Source organism: Streptopelia decaocto (assembly GCF_964273445.1).
Source record: "Streptopelia decaocto genome assembly, chromosome: 4".
In the NCBI taxonomy this organism is placed as follows: domain Eukaryota; kingdom Metazoa; phylum Chordata; class Aves; order Columbiformes; family Columbidae; genus Streptopelia; species Streptopelia decaocto.
This window is the reverse complement of record NC_138658.1, coordinates 35,603,217-35,620,335: the sequence shown is the minus strand read 5'-3', so window position 1 is coordinate 35,620,335 and position 17,119 is coordinate 35,603,217. Positions and strand designations below refer to the sequence as shown.

At 34.9% G+C, this 17,119-nt stretch overlaps 1 protein-coding gene across 1 annotated transcript in view; it reads left to right on the top strand.

Moving 5' to 3' along the window:
- The window catches only part of FSTL5 (follistatin like 5), a gene marked incomplete at its 3' end in the record, with an annotated part of 301,118 nt that overhangs the window by 238,830 nt on the left and 45,169 nt on the right, over window positions 1-17,119 (top strand). Inside the window, exons 9-10 of the mRNA XM_082051029.1 lie at window positions 2,679-2,840; window positions 4,919-5,053. Of these exons, the coding sequence (XP_081907155.1) occupies window positions 2,679-2,840; window positions 4,919-5,053 (297 nt within the window). The remainder of the gene's footprint in view (window positions 1-2,678; window positions 2,841-4,918; window positions 5,054-17,119) is intronic.

Below are 17,119 nucleotides of genomic sequence, written 5' to 3'. Positions count from 1 at the left end.
ATTAATTTTTTTAAACTAAGCCCACCTGCACTAATATTTTAACTGTCTGCATGCCTCAGTTGCACAGTTCTTGGGGCATGTTACAGGTAGGCTCCAGGGTAATAAGAAATAAAAAATTATAACGCAAAACAAAAGTGGAAAAATTTTCTAGTTTTATAGGTAACATATTAGACAGAGGTTTGTGGAGAGTGGGAAATGGCAGCAAATGGAGGAAAGATAAGGCAAGAAATGAACTCCATTGTCATGCAAATATCTCTGGGAAAACACTGCCAAAGGGAACAAGACCTTCTATAGGAATATAATATGAGAGAAGAAAATTGAAACCTGCTTTCACGTGAGCAGGTCCTTGCCTTCATAACTCCTAAGCATTGGTGAGTTCATTTAGCAACAACAGCATCTTATAATGCAGAGTTTGATTTTTTTTGTTTGTTTAGGAAGTATTTTATTTCAGTTTTAATATGTTCTAAAACTTGGCTAAGAATAAAGTTGCCCCAGAGACTTTATATGTCTTTCATTCAAGCTAAACTAATACTTTCCTTTTTCTGTTCAATTAAAATTCTCCAAAATTGGACTGTTAGAAAGTTTCTCTTCACATGCACTAAGCAGTAGTCTGTCCAGGTGTGGTAGTTTTAATTCCTGTAAGTTTTTATATGCAATAAATATATTTCACTAGCACAAACCAGACAAAAAGTATCCTATCATGGGGAGTCAGAATGCGGTAAGCTTCAGTGATTTGCTGTTGGTCCTTAAATCTGTTTGTGTTTTGAGATGCTCAAGAATGTTAAATGATGGCAATCCTGGTTCTATGGAGGTGGAGCTCCTTGCTCTTCATAAGGAAGGGTGAAGAATAAACTATTTGGCTCTGATGCAGTGGGAAATGTGAAGCATGAGGTAGTCTGTTAAAGGACCTTCTGTCAAAAAATGCTGAACAGGGCAGACATGAAAATTGGAGCCTGGGAAGTGAGGCAGAGTCAGACTGGGAGCTGAGGTGTCAAAAGGGGCTCAGGCGATCCAAGGACACAGCCAGTCAAGTGGGGCAATGAACACTGTGGGGAAGGCAAGGTCTCAGTATGGAACACACAGATCCTATGGAGAGGAGTCAGAACAGGGAAGATGTGAAGGGGGAACAGGAATAGGAATGTCAGGCTTGAGATGAAACCTAGAGATCTGCATCCATAAAAGCAGATTCAGAAGTCACTTCTGGAAACTTAATGGAAACCTTAAATCCCTGATTTTTAGATGCTTTTGCTCTCAGCAACTAGCAGACATAATTTTCACATTTTTAATCTTCTTCCGTGTTCTTTTAGTATATTTTTGCAGTTTGCATATTGGGTTTATGTGTAATTGTCTATGTATATTATTTGAAAAGACCCTTATCTCTAACTGGGTTTAAAATATCCCTGAAACTTACTGATTTCTGCATCCTATCTGAGATAGAATACATTTTTGTATTTCTTACAGTGTAGAAACCTGAGGCATTTCTTTGCTCTAATAGGACAGCATGCTGGGACATTTCTTGTAAACAGTTGGATAGCATTTGAAAATATTTAATCTTGTGCCAAAATAGACACAGTTAATTTTTGATCTTGTTATCTTCTTTCATTATCAACTGATACTTCATCCTCTACCCAGCTGTGTTTTGTGACATCAGGTAAGTATTCCACATTTTTAAAGCTACATCAAACAAAACTTTACAGTATAGGAAATATGCTTCTTTAGCCTTCATTGAAGTTAATTTTTTTATTGTTAGAAACAACCTCAAGCAAGTTCTCTATATACATGATTAAAGATAAGATCAATAATTATTTATCTAAAAAAAAAAAATCTACACAGCAAGATTTTTAAATCTTGCTTAATCATTGATTACCAATAAGAATATGTCCACTGTAATTTCATATGCCCTCTTTCTGCCAATACTGATGTGTGGTATGTAGCAGATTTTTAGTTGGTAAGCATATACTGCAGCAAGTTTCCAAACTTTGGAAAAGCGATGTCAACAATTCTGATATGTTGCTGTTATATTAATTATTATATTTATTATCTTATTAATATAATTATATGTTATTATATTAATAATAATGAAACTTTGAAGACTACACTTATAAATGTCCTGTTTAACATCTTCATTAATGATCTGGATGATGGGGTAGACTTTGGGTTTGCAGAGTGATGGGTTCATATCTGCAAACCTTCAGCAAGTTTGCAGATGACACCAAACTGGGAAGAATGGCTGATACACCAGGGGGTCATGCTGCCATTCAGAGAGAACTTGAGAGGCTGGAGAAATGGACTGGCAGGAACCTCATGAAGTTCAACAAGACAAGTAGGAAGTTTTTGACCTAGGGAAGAATAACCACATGGACTAATATATACTGGAAAGCAGCTTGGCAGGAAAGGACCTAGGGGTACTGAAGCACAACCTATTGAATTAGAATACAGGCTTTTGTCATTGGTACCACAGGCAATTGAAAGAGGTTTTTTCTCACAGAACATTTTTTCTGCTTCGTAAGTTTACTGTGACAGAGTTCAGCATTGAATGTTGTTGAATATGTGATTAATACCACATCTGTGTGTTGTCATATGTAGCTGCAGGAGTCTTTAGAATTGCTTATAGCTATTTTTCTTAAAATGAAGATAATACTCTTCTCCACAAAATAATGTTTGTTTCCTGCCTTCAGTTCCACCAGTCATCCGTGTCTACCCAGAGAGCCAGGCAAGGGAGCCAGGTGTGACAGCTAGCCTGCGGTGCCATGCTGAAGGTATTCCCAACCCACAACTTGGCTGGCTGAAGAATGGAATTGATATCACTCCGAAGCTATCCAAACAGTTAACTCTTCAAGGTGAAGAGGCATATTTATTATTTTCTACAGGTTGCAAATGCCTTATCAGTGCATCCTTTCCATTCTAGCAGCCCTTCTTTCATAGTTTTAACCAATGGTTGAAGTCTAAGCTAAAACATTTCAGAAAACTTCTTCTAGTTATTTCCCAAGACACATATGTTCTCTGCTGTCTCTTTATTAGAGTGATGGTTGTACTTACTGGCAAGATTGCCAGTAAATTTCAATATGCTCTTCTCTGTTAAAAAATATGCAATTTACGAGTAGAGCAAGCAGCCCAAGACCCAGTCCCAATGCAGTATTAGAATCTGTCACTACAACTATATTAATACCATTCAGTGAATATTCAACACTAATATTTAAATTGGGAAGCAATGCTTTTGTCCGTAAAGATTTTATTCTAATTAATTTATGCTAATCTAGTTATTTTTAATTAGTCTAGATTTACATTTACATCAGAATATGGATCAAACTACTGCAGCTCAGTTGAAAACAGACATTTTTTGGATTATAAGGATCACTGATATTTGGGGACCTGATGATGGTGGAAAGAACAGGAGGACAAATAACTGAAATGGATCTGTTGTTTTCTGAGGGGTCTCAGCAGAGCGCCAAGGGAGTGGAAAGACACTGCGCACACACTCACACACACACGCACACAACACCAACTAAAGGAAAGTCTTACTTTTAATTAACAATAAAGGCCAGTTTATGAATCTTCTGCGAATCTTTAACAAATTCAGTGAACCTGCCCAGCACAAAACTTTCTAGCTTCTGCAGTCCTTCTGGTGATTTTTCATCAGCCATAGAAAAAAAATTAATGCTGCCAGCGTTCCCTTCAAAACGTTCTCTCATTCCTCTGCAAAAACTGGATGACTATAAGGATAGGACAGCAATCAGGCTGCAGCAGAAGAAACAGTGGGACAGGCAGACAGCAAATGCTTCTCTGAAGAGAGTCTTACCTTCCCTATAGGTGTTATAGTCCTCTATTCTTTCATGGCCCTCTCTTGTGCATGTACATGATGTTTCTTTCTTGCAGAAACACTTTCCACTACAAGTAGAAAGTGGGGGACTCCTCTTCTGTAGCAATATTCTATTAGTTTCTCCTGTAGGGATTTGAGTGGAATTTTCCCCCCTCATATCTGTATCATATATTTATAATAAATAAATAAGAATGGTCCTTCTCTAAGCAAAATACATTTAATTCTGTTTTCTTAAATGTACTTATTTCAAAGTTTTGAAAAACCTCATTGCATTTTCCCTTAGCTTTTACTGAGTTAAATTATCTATGTAGTCACTTCAAGCCAAAGACAGTCTAGAAGGTATATTGCACCATAACCCCATGCCTCTTCTGGTCCATATTTTGGAATAACTACAAAGCCATTTTTATAAAATAGATCTCACCGTTAACAAGTATGTTATACTTAAAATGCAATAAATCATTGGTCATGTCATTATTCGCATCACATTATTTGAAAGACCTTTGCATCTGAAGCCTGGACTGTTTAACATTCCTGCTCAAGCTGACTTACATATCCTGAAGTGTTTTCCACGGACTCCTACACTGATGTAAGTGTAAATTTCCAAGGCACCTGTTTTTCCTGTCATTACACTGTATTCACACAAAACCAAAATCAGGTGCCTCTCCTTACTAGAAAAAAATGATTTTATTCAAATTATTATTTATATTGAAATTTTAGCCCATTACATTCCATGGAAAACTGGGTTATTTTGTGTAAAACCAGTGATAGTGTCAAGAGACCAAATGCAACATAATAAAAATATAACATTTACCTGATTTTAAATACAAACATAGTCATTTAAACATATATAAAACCTCATACTAATATTTGGCTCTGAAATGCAAAATCAGCTGAGATATTCTGGATATCTGTGAGGTGAATAATAGTGCATATAATTCACTAGCCAGTTGAATAGCTTTGGATTAGTTTGGCATTCCTCCAAGTTATGAACTGAGGAATGAAAATGGTTTAATTAGTATGAGCAGAGTAAGCCTTCTAAATGTATAATCTGAAAGCACTGTAGCATGTCGGCACATTGAATGTTTCCTCTCCTTTCAGCAAATGGCAGTGAGGTTCACATTAGCAATGTGCGCTATGAAGATACAGGAGCATATACTTGTATTGCAAAGAATGAAGCAGGGGTGGATGAAGACATTTCTTCTCTTTTTGTAGAAGATTCTGCTCGAAAGACTCGTAAGTATTAGGAGAAGTATAAAAATACATGTACCCTTCACTTAAACATTAAATTGACATTAAAAACTACGAAATATTAAATAAAGTGAATATGTGTAGATAATTGATTAAAAAAGCAAAAAAGTTTAAATAACAGTATCTGAAAGTCACTGAAGACAGAGTGCATAATCCGAAGTTTGTTTAGAAGTAAAATCAAATCTTTGATTAATTCTGTGAACTAACATCTGTTTCACATTGCTGTTAAAGTTTGGATAGTTTCCTCATGGTAGATCTGTTGCATATGAAGGGAAAAAGGAACTGGATGCCTAAATAAGGCAAACCTGGTGTGGTTTCTGGAGTTAATGGGGGTGTGGGAGGAAGACTTTTTCCAGTCTCTGTTCCTGTATGTTCTTGAGGTATACCACAAGTCAAACTTGGCCCTCATGATATGTCATCACAGGACTTGATCTTACCTGCTGGAGTGGCCAAAAAGTCCAGATCAGTCCCAGCCTGCTCATGCTGTCTTGTGCCTGCCCAGCTGTGGCTCTCCAGAAATGCATTTGCTAAGTTGGGAGTTCAATGTGCCCAAGAAATCTCTAGCACTACCAAAAAGCAGCTTTGTTTATCCTCTGTAGAATGTTAGTGGGGCATATGAACCCTGTTTACCTGTTATTTCTCTGCCTTAATTCTTCTTTCTCTCTCCCTTTCTTTCCTCTGTTCAGGAAAATCCATTCCTGAGTTTACAGTTCATCCATCTGTTTTTGCGTTTTTTGTTTTTTGTTTGTGTTTTTTTTTTTTCTTTTAAATCTGTTATTTTAATGAATGCTACATATTCATTAGAAAAGTATCTAGTAGAATGATAGTTGTTTTCCTGGTGAGCCTGATTGCATTAACTGAAGGCATTCCTGTTTATCCAGAAGCTTATTCAACAGTGACGAGTATTTGACAGAGGCTACAAGGGCCGGAATTTGTAGCACTGCAAGTCTGCCTGACACTGCCTGTCACAAGACGCTGAGTTCAGTTACGTATAGGTTTATTAAGCTTTAGGTATTTCAGAGGAAAACTCCTGTGCAGGAAAATTTTATAATCCACATGTTAATATCTTTGCTTAACTGTTTTCAGTAACACCAATTATAACTGTCATTTCACAAGTCTTAACATGGGTTTTTTAAAGTGTCACTAAATGACTGCTCAGGTATTTCTGAGAAGGCAGCTGTGGATAAAATTGTTTGATTTCTAGTAATCTAGTGATATGAAATAGCTTAGTCATCTCAATTTGCCTTTTGCAATCTGTGTAAAATGTTGTGGATGTTGCCATTTAAGACTTGTTTGGCCCTAACAACAAAACGTTGATATCCAAATGTCCAGTTTCCAAGTATTTAAGTTGCATAATTGTTGTGTCCTCTGAAGACCTGATCTGCAATGATTATGCAGGAACAGCCACACCTATGCAAAATACTGTTTTCAGGCATTGTAATGTGATGCAATGATGTTAGTTCAGCTAGCATAATAAGATTTCTAAAATCACATTCTATGCGATGAACATTGCTTGCAACAAATGTTTTAAAATCTACTAACAGTAAGTTGTTATGGTGACCATCGATGTAACGAAAGATGGAAATAAAGGAAGACAGTATATAAATTCAATTATTTCTAAGATAATTCATCCAAAAGACACAGTCTCATCTCTTCATATAAAAGTCATTTACTCTACAAGTTCTGCATTGTAAGTTGAAGGAAGGCATTTTACCTTGCTGTCTGAACACGGTTTCCTAAATATTGGTGAATGTGTAAATACTCATATAGTCCATAGGTGTGTAACTGTATGATTCAAATATAGGTGCAACAGATATCGGCATGAGAAACTTACTCTGATATTCTAAGTCACTTACCTTGGATCAGAGACCCATTTTTGTATCTGCAAGAAGACTGAGACACATACTAATAAAAAAAAAGTAATTACTATCAATATAATTATAACAACTACATGAATAAACTGCCTTCCCAGGTACAAATTTGATAGATACTGCTTAGATAAATGCTTCTGTTTAAAAAAAGGTCCCTTTATAGGGAGGATTTGCTAGCATTAGAAAACTGAATTTAAGAGTAGAAGGGCTTTATAATTAACTCTTCTCCGTTTATTTTTGTATTTCTCCCAAAACACTGGTTTGTGCAGCAAATTAGGGATTATTAGGGAAGAAAATGACATAGGTAAGACCTCAGGTATAGTACTGTGGGCTTTTTTTCCCCCACCCACACATTTTAAACACAATGCTACTACTACTTTTAAGTAAAGCCTGCTGATTAGGTCACAAGTTACATTCTAAAGATCTTTGGTGATGTAACTGTGATTTCATATGATCTGATATAAACTACTCCTGTCATAGAGGACAGTATTATAAATAATTCTGCTTTTGACCTCCGTTAAGATAATAAAGCAAATGTGCTTATTTTTAAATATTTTATTATTTCCTTACTGGAATAGTCCCTTCTGGGAATCTTGGAGTATTGATTTGAACAAAAGTAGAACGTATTCTCATTAGTTTGTCAGTTAATCTGGGCTTCTCTACTTTTTAAATGTCATGCAAGGTAAAAGTCATAGCAAAATAAAAGCATTTCAGAACATTGAATTGATTGGTTATTGAGAGGGTAATGAGAACTTTTACAGTGGAGCTCTAAAATATAAACTATAATTGCAATGCATTGAGCATTACAGCAATTTTTTAAGCCACATAATGAATACAGAACATGGTTCCATTTTTACCAGTATATGTATTTTATTTCCTATAAAGTTTAATAGTCAAAGGAAATGTTCACTTTTGTACTTATATGACCCATTGTATATGTGCATATGAAAGATTTGGGGTTTTAGTGCTACTTTGCATAATAAGCTGAATTTTTGGTAGTTATCGGTGGAATCTCATTCTCAAACATCCCAAATTTGTTATGTGGAAAACTCAGTACAGTGCTTTGACAAAACTTTAATATATGTAGCAGAAAGGCCTAAACAGTTCCTGAGAGAAAATCTTACATTTTCTGGCACCTTTGCCTAAATTGAAACTAGTGCCATTATGAATAAGTGAATTGTTAAATAATAAGAGAAGTTTTCTTTCACCTATGTGCATAAAAATGTTATCAGATTCTAGGTTTCCAAAATTCACAGACATGAATTGGTTACAGAGACATCTCATGCATGTGTCTGTATTATAAACAGAAAAGAACTAGAGTGAATGCTAAACCTATATTCAATTGTGGGAAGTGTGATGCTAGTAGCAAAAATAAAAATAAATAATGCAGAATATAACTTTGAGGTTCCAGCCCATTGTTTATTTTAACATTTCCAGTTTCAGAAATTTGTATTTCAGTTCTCAAGAAAATCAGTATGCTCTAATTATATTGATTTATCATCAAGATGACAGTGAATGGAAAATACTGTGAATGTGCTTCATCATCCAGATCTGTTCAGTAGATGACAGCGCTGAACACTAAACCATTCTATCACACATAGGTAAAATTTTTAATAATGGATGACAATCTCAAGAATAGTTTAGCTGCTTCTTTCTCAGCCTTTTACAATGTGCAGTAAAAAGAAAACATCTAAAAATATGTTTTCATTTGGCATTGTTTCAGGTGAGAAGTATTAAATTATTTTCTTTAGAATACCTAAACTTCAGCATTTGCTTTTGCCAGTTAAGTCATTCAGTAGCTGAAATTTGATATACTTAATATCTGAGTTCAAATACATGCACACTTTTTGCTAGATTCTTGAAGTTGTAATGGAAATTTTTAGTTTCTGTTGCCTATATAAACAGCTGCTATAAGTACTGATGAGAAATGTTTGGTACTTTCTATTATTAGATCTTGTTTAATTCCTCTGATGTCAACCATTTAGATTGAAACATTCCATTATTGCTGTCTGTCTCAAGCAACAGCTTTTTCGTTGCTTTTATTTTTTAGTGTTTCTGCTCATATACTAATATACTGCACAAGCAGCAGGTGAAAGAGAACTCATTGGTGAGAACATTTAAACACCTAATGAGAAAGAATGCGAGGGAAAAGAGAGAGGAGCACAAGGGCAAAACGATCCCTTAAAAGCTACATAGTCTCCGTAAGATGTGGAGTTGCATCCAGGAATATGTGATCACTTTTGTGTCTTGTCATTAAACTTCAGTGATCACACAGCAACAGTGTACATCTTATACTGCTGCTCCTTTTTAATCCATGTGGAGAATAACATTATTTCTAGCACGAATTAAAAGAAATACGAGAGAGAATCTGAGATGACTGAAGTTTTATTTTGCTTTAGCGACAGTATATTGGAGTATGAATGTATACTAAAGAAAAATCTGCAAACCTGTAAAAAATCAGTCAAAAGAAGGTTTGTAGGTAGAAATGGCCTATAGTGTGAGATAAATTTAATGGCATTTATTTATCTAGTTGTTCAAGTATCATTTTGACCATCTCTGGCAGAAAAAATAGTTGCTTTCCCTATGTCTAAATGCAGTTTACTATCAGAAAGTCTTCTTCAGGCTTTGAAGTATGCTGCTTCTCTATCAGACCTGAAGAAGGGCTTGTGTGTGTGAAAACCTATCTGCCTTTTTCAGCAATACCAAGTGCTGCAGAGCCAATTTTGAAGAGCCTTACTTTGTGTTATTGAGAAGCTCTGTTTAAGATGGTGGAAGGTTACTATTAGGTGCCTCCAAAGCCTTCTCCTCTCCAGGCTGAAGAAGCCTGCTTCTCTCATGAATTTTGTTCCTGGTGTGCATATAGTTTGTCACGTGGTATTTGCTCTCCCTTCTTCTTCCCAGAAGGGCCCTTGCCCGAGAACTTTTAGATTTTGTAATCTCTTTTGCAAAAGGTATATTTTAATTTGAGAAAATTTGGCTTTAAGCTGTTTCACGAAAATGCTCTACTGTAAGTGGAAACTACTTAAGGTCATTATGATATATTATAAAAATGCAGATTTTTTTTTTTATTTTCCCACTAGATATCAATATTTTCTGTATTAATTAGCATCTTAGATTAATCTTTTAAAAATCTAATTATCTCTCTATTTATTGTGCCTTCTTTATTGGCTTTTATACCTTTTCAGAACATTCATTTTTAAATACCATGACTTTGATGGTCAACAAGAGCCATGCAGCCTAAATAGGAATAGATCTGTACATCCTGCTCTACAACAGGAGCATGTAAAGTATTTCTACATGCAAGACTGTGCTTTTTAATTCTCTGGAGACTGGAAACTCTTTTTGTGCTGTGTATTCCGTTTTCCCTCAAGTTTGCAGTTACAGCCATCAAGAATGAGATAGCTGGTCTGGGTGATAGCCAGATAACCCCTGCAGTGACAGGTAAAAACGTTCTGGGGATTAATGACCTGGTCTAAATCTCAGTGAAGACAGCAGAGTCTCCACTACTGTCAGGCTCCTCTACTAATACCCAAGAGAATTTGTTTTTGTTGGAAGGAGTCTCTGGTATAATCGTATTTGTAATACAAATAGCAGTTTAAAATCTGGTTTTAGTTTCATTCCAGTGTAGTTTGATTCTTCAGAACAGATATTTCATGGATTCACAGATTTAAGCATGATGGAACCATTTCATCTAACTCTAATCTGTCTTCTCCATTTCAAAAGACATTAAATAACATCCTGTTCTGCCTGAATACGAATCTAATGCTTTGTCTGCTTGAAGTGTATCCTCCGAGAAATGCATCTGAGCTTAGAGACACGAAGAGTCAGAGAACCCCTCATTTCTCATGGTATTTTTCTTTAGTAATTAATCAGTTTCACTAAGAATAATGCATAGTTTCAATTTGAAGTCAGTTTTTCCTTCGGTTTCCTCTTTGGAGTCTAATTTTTTTTTCCAATAAATTGACCTCTTAAGAATTTTTGCCCTATGAACTGTACCTTTGTTAAATATTGATTACTTTCTCTCACACACACTAAATAGAAGTTTCTCATAATAAGATCGTTACTGTGGGACTCAAAGGGTCTTTTTGCTGTGAGGATTGTAATTGTTTTTGTTACAGTTTTCTTCAAAAATTGGAACTACTTTTTGCAGAAGCAAGTCTATTATTTGTTTCTTCAGTGTTCTGGAGAGAGAAATACATATTTGGTAACATTTTTCTTCAACATCCACTGATCCTGTCTCACTTTTTCCCACTAGTATCAGTTGTGGAAGTTTATGTGTTTATCTACCACATGGCTTATATCCTACCAGGCTTTGCTTTCCAAATCCTGCTTATTCCCACCTGTTTCAGCCCCCCAATGTAGACTGTGTCACTTTTCTCTACATGTCTAAATTTGCATTTGGCTATATGAGAATGTAATTTACTTCAGAGATGTACTTGACAAAGTAATTCAAACGATGTTTTGGAACTCTGTTATTTAATCATAACAGGTGATTTGAAGACTTCTTAGGAAATTATTTTGTTTGTTTACAGATCATTGATGAAAAAGGTTAAGACAAGACTCACTGTCCATTGCTTTGGACACATTCCAGTATTGTCTTCTTCACCTTCTACTGATTGTTTAACAATTAAACCTACTTTTTCAGATTAATCAGTTTGGAAGTTTTAAATTCAATTAATATGTACTCTATTACTATTGTATAACTCTAATATTCAATTAGAATATTCTGTGGTAACAAATTAGATGTTTAGCAAAATCCTGGGTTATATCTATATGAATTTTTACATTACCAAACTTCTAATTGCCTCAAATAATATAATTAGGTTTCTTTGAGAAGACCTGGTTTCCATTACAGTATGTTATCTGACCTATGGTTATATTCTTGTCCTTTAATTTCTTATTGAATTGAATGCTGTGCACATGTTGCCTGTTCTTTTGTCTGGGACATACACACCAGTCTAAGTAGCCTACAGCATTATTAAGTTTCAGGTAGTGGAGGACCCATTAGAGGCATATGTAGTGGTACTTCTCTTGAACTTTGAAATTTATTCAAAACCAATATCAACATATGAAACATTCAAAAAAACTTCTAGCAAGTATTTTTATGTGCTTCATTTGGATCTGGTTATTTTAACTGTTTGTCTTGACTACACACCATTTACACTCTTTTTTTTCTTCCTCTGTGAGATAGAAAGCATTTAATCAGTGTCTGTTTTCAATTATTATCCTGCTTTTGTGCAAATACAGAACAAAAATATTTATGGAAGAATATTTTCAATGGAATATTAAAGAAAAAAGCTCAGGTTCTTATCACTACAATTTAAACCATGAGTAACTTCAGTATCACAGTGTTTTTCTTCTACCTTTAGTAGCCATTTGTGATGACTTCAGGGGCCTTTGCTACTGCATTGGTGTAAAGGGATATCAAGCTACTGGAACTTCTATTGGTACACAAATGGGATGTAACTGTAACTAAGGCTACTTCATTTCTTCAGGACTGCTCTTTCTCTCTTTTTGTAAAGGGGATCTTTATTCTGAGAAAGGTAGCTTTTCATTTTCTAGCTTGCAGTACAGGCAGGTGCATTCTAGGCATCTCTCAAATCTTTTGTCAACTGATAGCTTTCTTGTCCGTATTACTGTATTTAGCAGCATTTAAATTGACAACTCCACTGCAGATTTATGTTGGTGACTTGCTTTGATGGTCACAAACACAGATTTGGATCAACTCAATGCCTAGGATCCATAAGACAAACCAAAATAACCAGCATGGTCTTGTTGAAACATTGCATGGAAGCTGAAGAAGGTAAATACAGAACAAAGATAATTTGTTAGCATGTCTTGACAATATGAGAAAGATGGAGTGGGCAAGATATTACTGCCCATTATGTTGATACAGAGTATACTAATAATTACAAATAGAGGAGGAAGAAATTACAACTTCCATCGGTGGAATTTATTTATTTATTTGTTTGTTTGTTTATTTAGGTAGGTAGGTAGGTTTCCTTCCAGTAGTATTAGAACCAATGGAGTTGGTTCAATATTCAGTGTTTAGTCAAAGTAACATTAGCTGAATATGGAATATAATGCACAGCTAAGGACTATAAATCAACCATTTTGTGAGCTCAAAAAAAAAGATAGGAAGGAAGAAATTGGAATAGCATGGGAATATTTAATTGAAACAATGGAATAGAGTATATCAGTGTAATCTACAGATCCAAAGAAGAAAATCTATCAATATAGAAAAGAGGAAAATATCAAAAATTGATCATCAAAGGCACAGAAATATTTTCATGGGTGATTTTCAGATGCTTGTCTTCACTACTAGTCAAATATTTTGAAGTAACTTTAAAAATCAGGGGTTTTTTTTGTTTCTCGATCATTTTGATGGGTACATCAGTTCTGCTTTGGTTTCCTCTCAGTTTCAATTTAGTCATAGCCCATGAAAACATGTCCTGCTCCCTTTAGAGCTAAACATTTTGGTGGGTTTGTTGTTGTTTATTTTATTTTCTGTTTTTAACAATATATTACTATCTCTTAATGTTTTGCAAAACTTCATTTTATAAAATGCAGTTTAGTTTGCTATTGATTAAATGACTTTCTTAAGCAATTCTCTAAATTTTATTCAGACATAGGCGTGCACCTTGAGGAGACAACTGTTACGATAGAAAGCTATCAAGTGATCCTATTAAGACCTTTCCAAGACCTATTTGACAGTACTTGTGGGTATTTTAATATTTAGAAGATTCTGCTCATCAATCACAGTCTGCTGTGTTACCCAGTTCACCCACTACGACATCATCAAATATTGCAAAGCAACTTCTACAGATTCTTTCACCCATTCACACAAAGCAGGATAAAAGTTATCTGCCTCATGCACTGTGTCTTGGGGCTAAATTTTAAAAAATAATATACCTGTTCCATGCCATTAGGTAGTTCTATTTCTAATTGTGCCTTTTTACGTTATGTCATAGTCCTATCACCCAACAAGAGATTATGTGATCTGAATGTTACTGACTTGACAGGTTTATGGCCATCATAAGCAACCAGGCATCTCCACTATCTAGAACTTGAAATGAGACTAAAAGCCTTTTGACTGTGATTTATGGCCTAAATTCTCTCTGAAAGGCTTTATGCAACTTTAATAGAATCTTCCTGTCACATTTTATGCTGAATGGTACCTATTTACGTAATTTTCTCAGAGATAATTTATGCTGGCATTTTATTTTATGGCAGAGCTAAACAAGTTTATACTTCTTGACAGTATAATAAGCAAAGACTTTGTTTCAAACTTCCAAGTATAATGTAGAACCATTTTCTTTCTCCCTTCTAGTATGGACTGGATTGAGTTAATGTGCTGTGCAAAAGGACTTCAGTGTGGTTCATTATAACCATTTATAGAAAATAAATAAAGAACAGTAAGCTAATATGGTCATATTTGACAAAAAGTAGATTGTCAACTGTGACTTTTAACTGATAAATAATAGTTTAATATTCATAAAAATATATAATTTGTTATAGGTTAACCTAACCTTAAATGAAAGTGCATGTCACATAAGAACAGAATGGAATTTTGATAGAATTGACATAATTACTTTAAAAATAGTTGAAGTAAACAACAGATAACTTTTTGGGGAAAAAATGTTTGCTTCACAAATACAGATATATATATATTTCTATTTGTATATAAACCAAACAAATCTGAATTTCTTCCAAAATAAGAATAACATTAAAAGCAGAAATGTGCAGAAGTGTTTCCATTCTGTCTGATAGTGTAAGCTGAGCAAGAAGTAAATCATCTTAACCTCATCTTCACTTCTAGCACTATTCTTTTTAGAAAAAAATAATGCTTAAAAATTTCTGAGGTTGAGCAACCAGACAGTAATAACGGTAGAGATTTACCTGGTAACATAAGGGCTTGTGTCTATATATTAGAGATATGAGAAAAAAAGAGTAAGACAACAGATACATTCTGTTTATGATGTGTATATAGTTAACAAGAACAGGTGTCTATGGTGCTGGCTATCAGCGAATTAAGCAGATAACATCCCTTCAAACATCTTGAAATTACCTTTTTATGCAATTAAAAGTTCATCAGATCATGGTGGGACAATTCTGAAAAATAATGTTCAAGTCTGCCCAGCTGCCATATGACCTTATTGCATCTTACTCATTGTCCTATTTTCTATTACATCTGCTGTGGCCCCTTGCCCTTCTGGGACTGAAGGCTTGGAAAGGGGCAATGGTTTCTTACCTGATGGTGTGAAGTCTAGCACAATGATCTGATATGAAACTGTTGATTTTTTTTTATTTATCACCTTTTACATTCTGATCAAAATTCAAGTAAAATTATTTACAGAATTTTAAATACAAAGCTTGTATTTTGACGAGACAAAACCTGGAATTAACAACAGTGATTCTATATTCATGAACAATCATTATCTGTATTCAGAAGATACCACCAGATTTTTCCCTCCTGTTTACTGGAATAAGACAGAACACAGAAAAGATTTTTCTGCTATTTTTCCCTCTTCTTAAAGCCATTTTGAACTGTGTTGTTCTCTTAGCACAGCAAACTAGGAAATTTTTCAGATATTAAGGTTTTAATTGTTATCTATTTTGTTTGAGCAACCAAATAACATTTTATAAAATCATTTTATTTAGCTTTCATGATATGTAATGCCAGAAGTAAATGAAGGAAAAATTCTGATTATTTAACCACACATGCACAAATAGGTACAGAAGGAGGACAGGTTTCAATTTTAAAAGAAGCTTTTAAAAAGTAGATCTATTTTAAAAGCTCATTCAGCATTTTCTTGGATAATCACCACTGAATCATGTGATAGAAGAGGGAAAGCTGTTTCTGGATGAAAATGATGTATTGTACTTGAAGGAGTTTCTTTTCTGAATCTTATTGCCCTAATCATGTTTTTCTCTGGATATATATAGTATTATGTGCTGATGACTGATAATGTGAACATCTAATTATATTGCCAAAAGGAAGCAGAAGAGTTCAATTTAATCTCCAAACACACTGAATGTCAATCTTACAAATACATACTTTATTTCCAACTGTTATGCACTATAGCTGACATTCTTGGAAGCTTTCACAAAGGCTGTTGAGACAGAAAAGTGAACATAATATTTATTACCAATGTGATAAAAAGGAGTAGGATACAGAATTTATTTGGAAAGTTACTTTATACTACTATCTTATTCATTAGTAACAGAAACATCATGGATTTTTGCAGTTATTGTTTCCATCCAAAGGGAAAAGAATCTGTTCTCTGTTACAGACTGCTGCAGAATTTCGTGAAGTGCTAAGACAGAGTTTACTGAAAATTGTGCAACTTATTACCATTCCACCAACAGAGAAAATGAATAACAAAGATGAAGAGTAGGCTTTCAGATGTTATGTTAGCTACTTGTAATCAAAGGTTGGGGCTTAGCACAAAAGCACAGAATAGCTATGTAAGGACCATGAAGAGTGAGTTTTATAGAGCTATATGTGTGCTTAAAAAAAGAAAGACACCCTCTTTCAAGAAGACATGGATTTTCCCCTGTTCTGGGAGAATCACTGGGTGGGTGAGGGGAGAGAGAGGCATGATGCAGAGTTCTTTTTGGATGTCCGTCTAGAAGACCCAACAACAAATGACGTAATAAAATAACTGTTTTAATAGTATGGAATGAAAAGAGGAATATAAACAGTGATCAAATCTAACGTCGCGTCAGATGCTGGGCACCCCACATTCATGTGGCATCAGATGGACTCCGGATGGATTTTCCCATGGCACACTGCAAAGAACCTGTCCATGGAGAGGATCCCTCTCCCTCCCGTACTGTTGTTGCTTTTATCTTGTGTAACAAACAAAACCATGTATCTTCTGACGTAACACCCAGTAATGTGCAGCGCAGGCTGTTGTGGGCATTCCAGCATATACCCTTGCAGCAGCTGCCCATGCTAACGTACGGCCTTCTCAAGCCTTAAGTACAAGGCCTGCTCAAGGTCACTTACTTCTTGAATACAGCGTCTTCTGCAAGACACCCACTACATCTTATTTAATAACTGTATGTTGTCTGAATACCATTTTTTTAAAAAGATCAGGGAAATAGGGCACAGGAGAAGATGGTGGTGTTCTGTCTTAACCAGAAAATTTTATTGAGATCTATCAACAATTCTGTA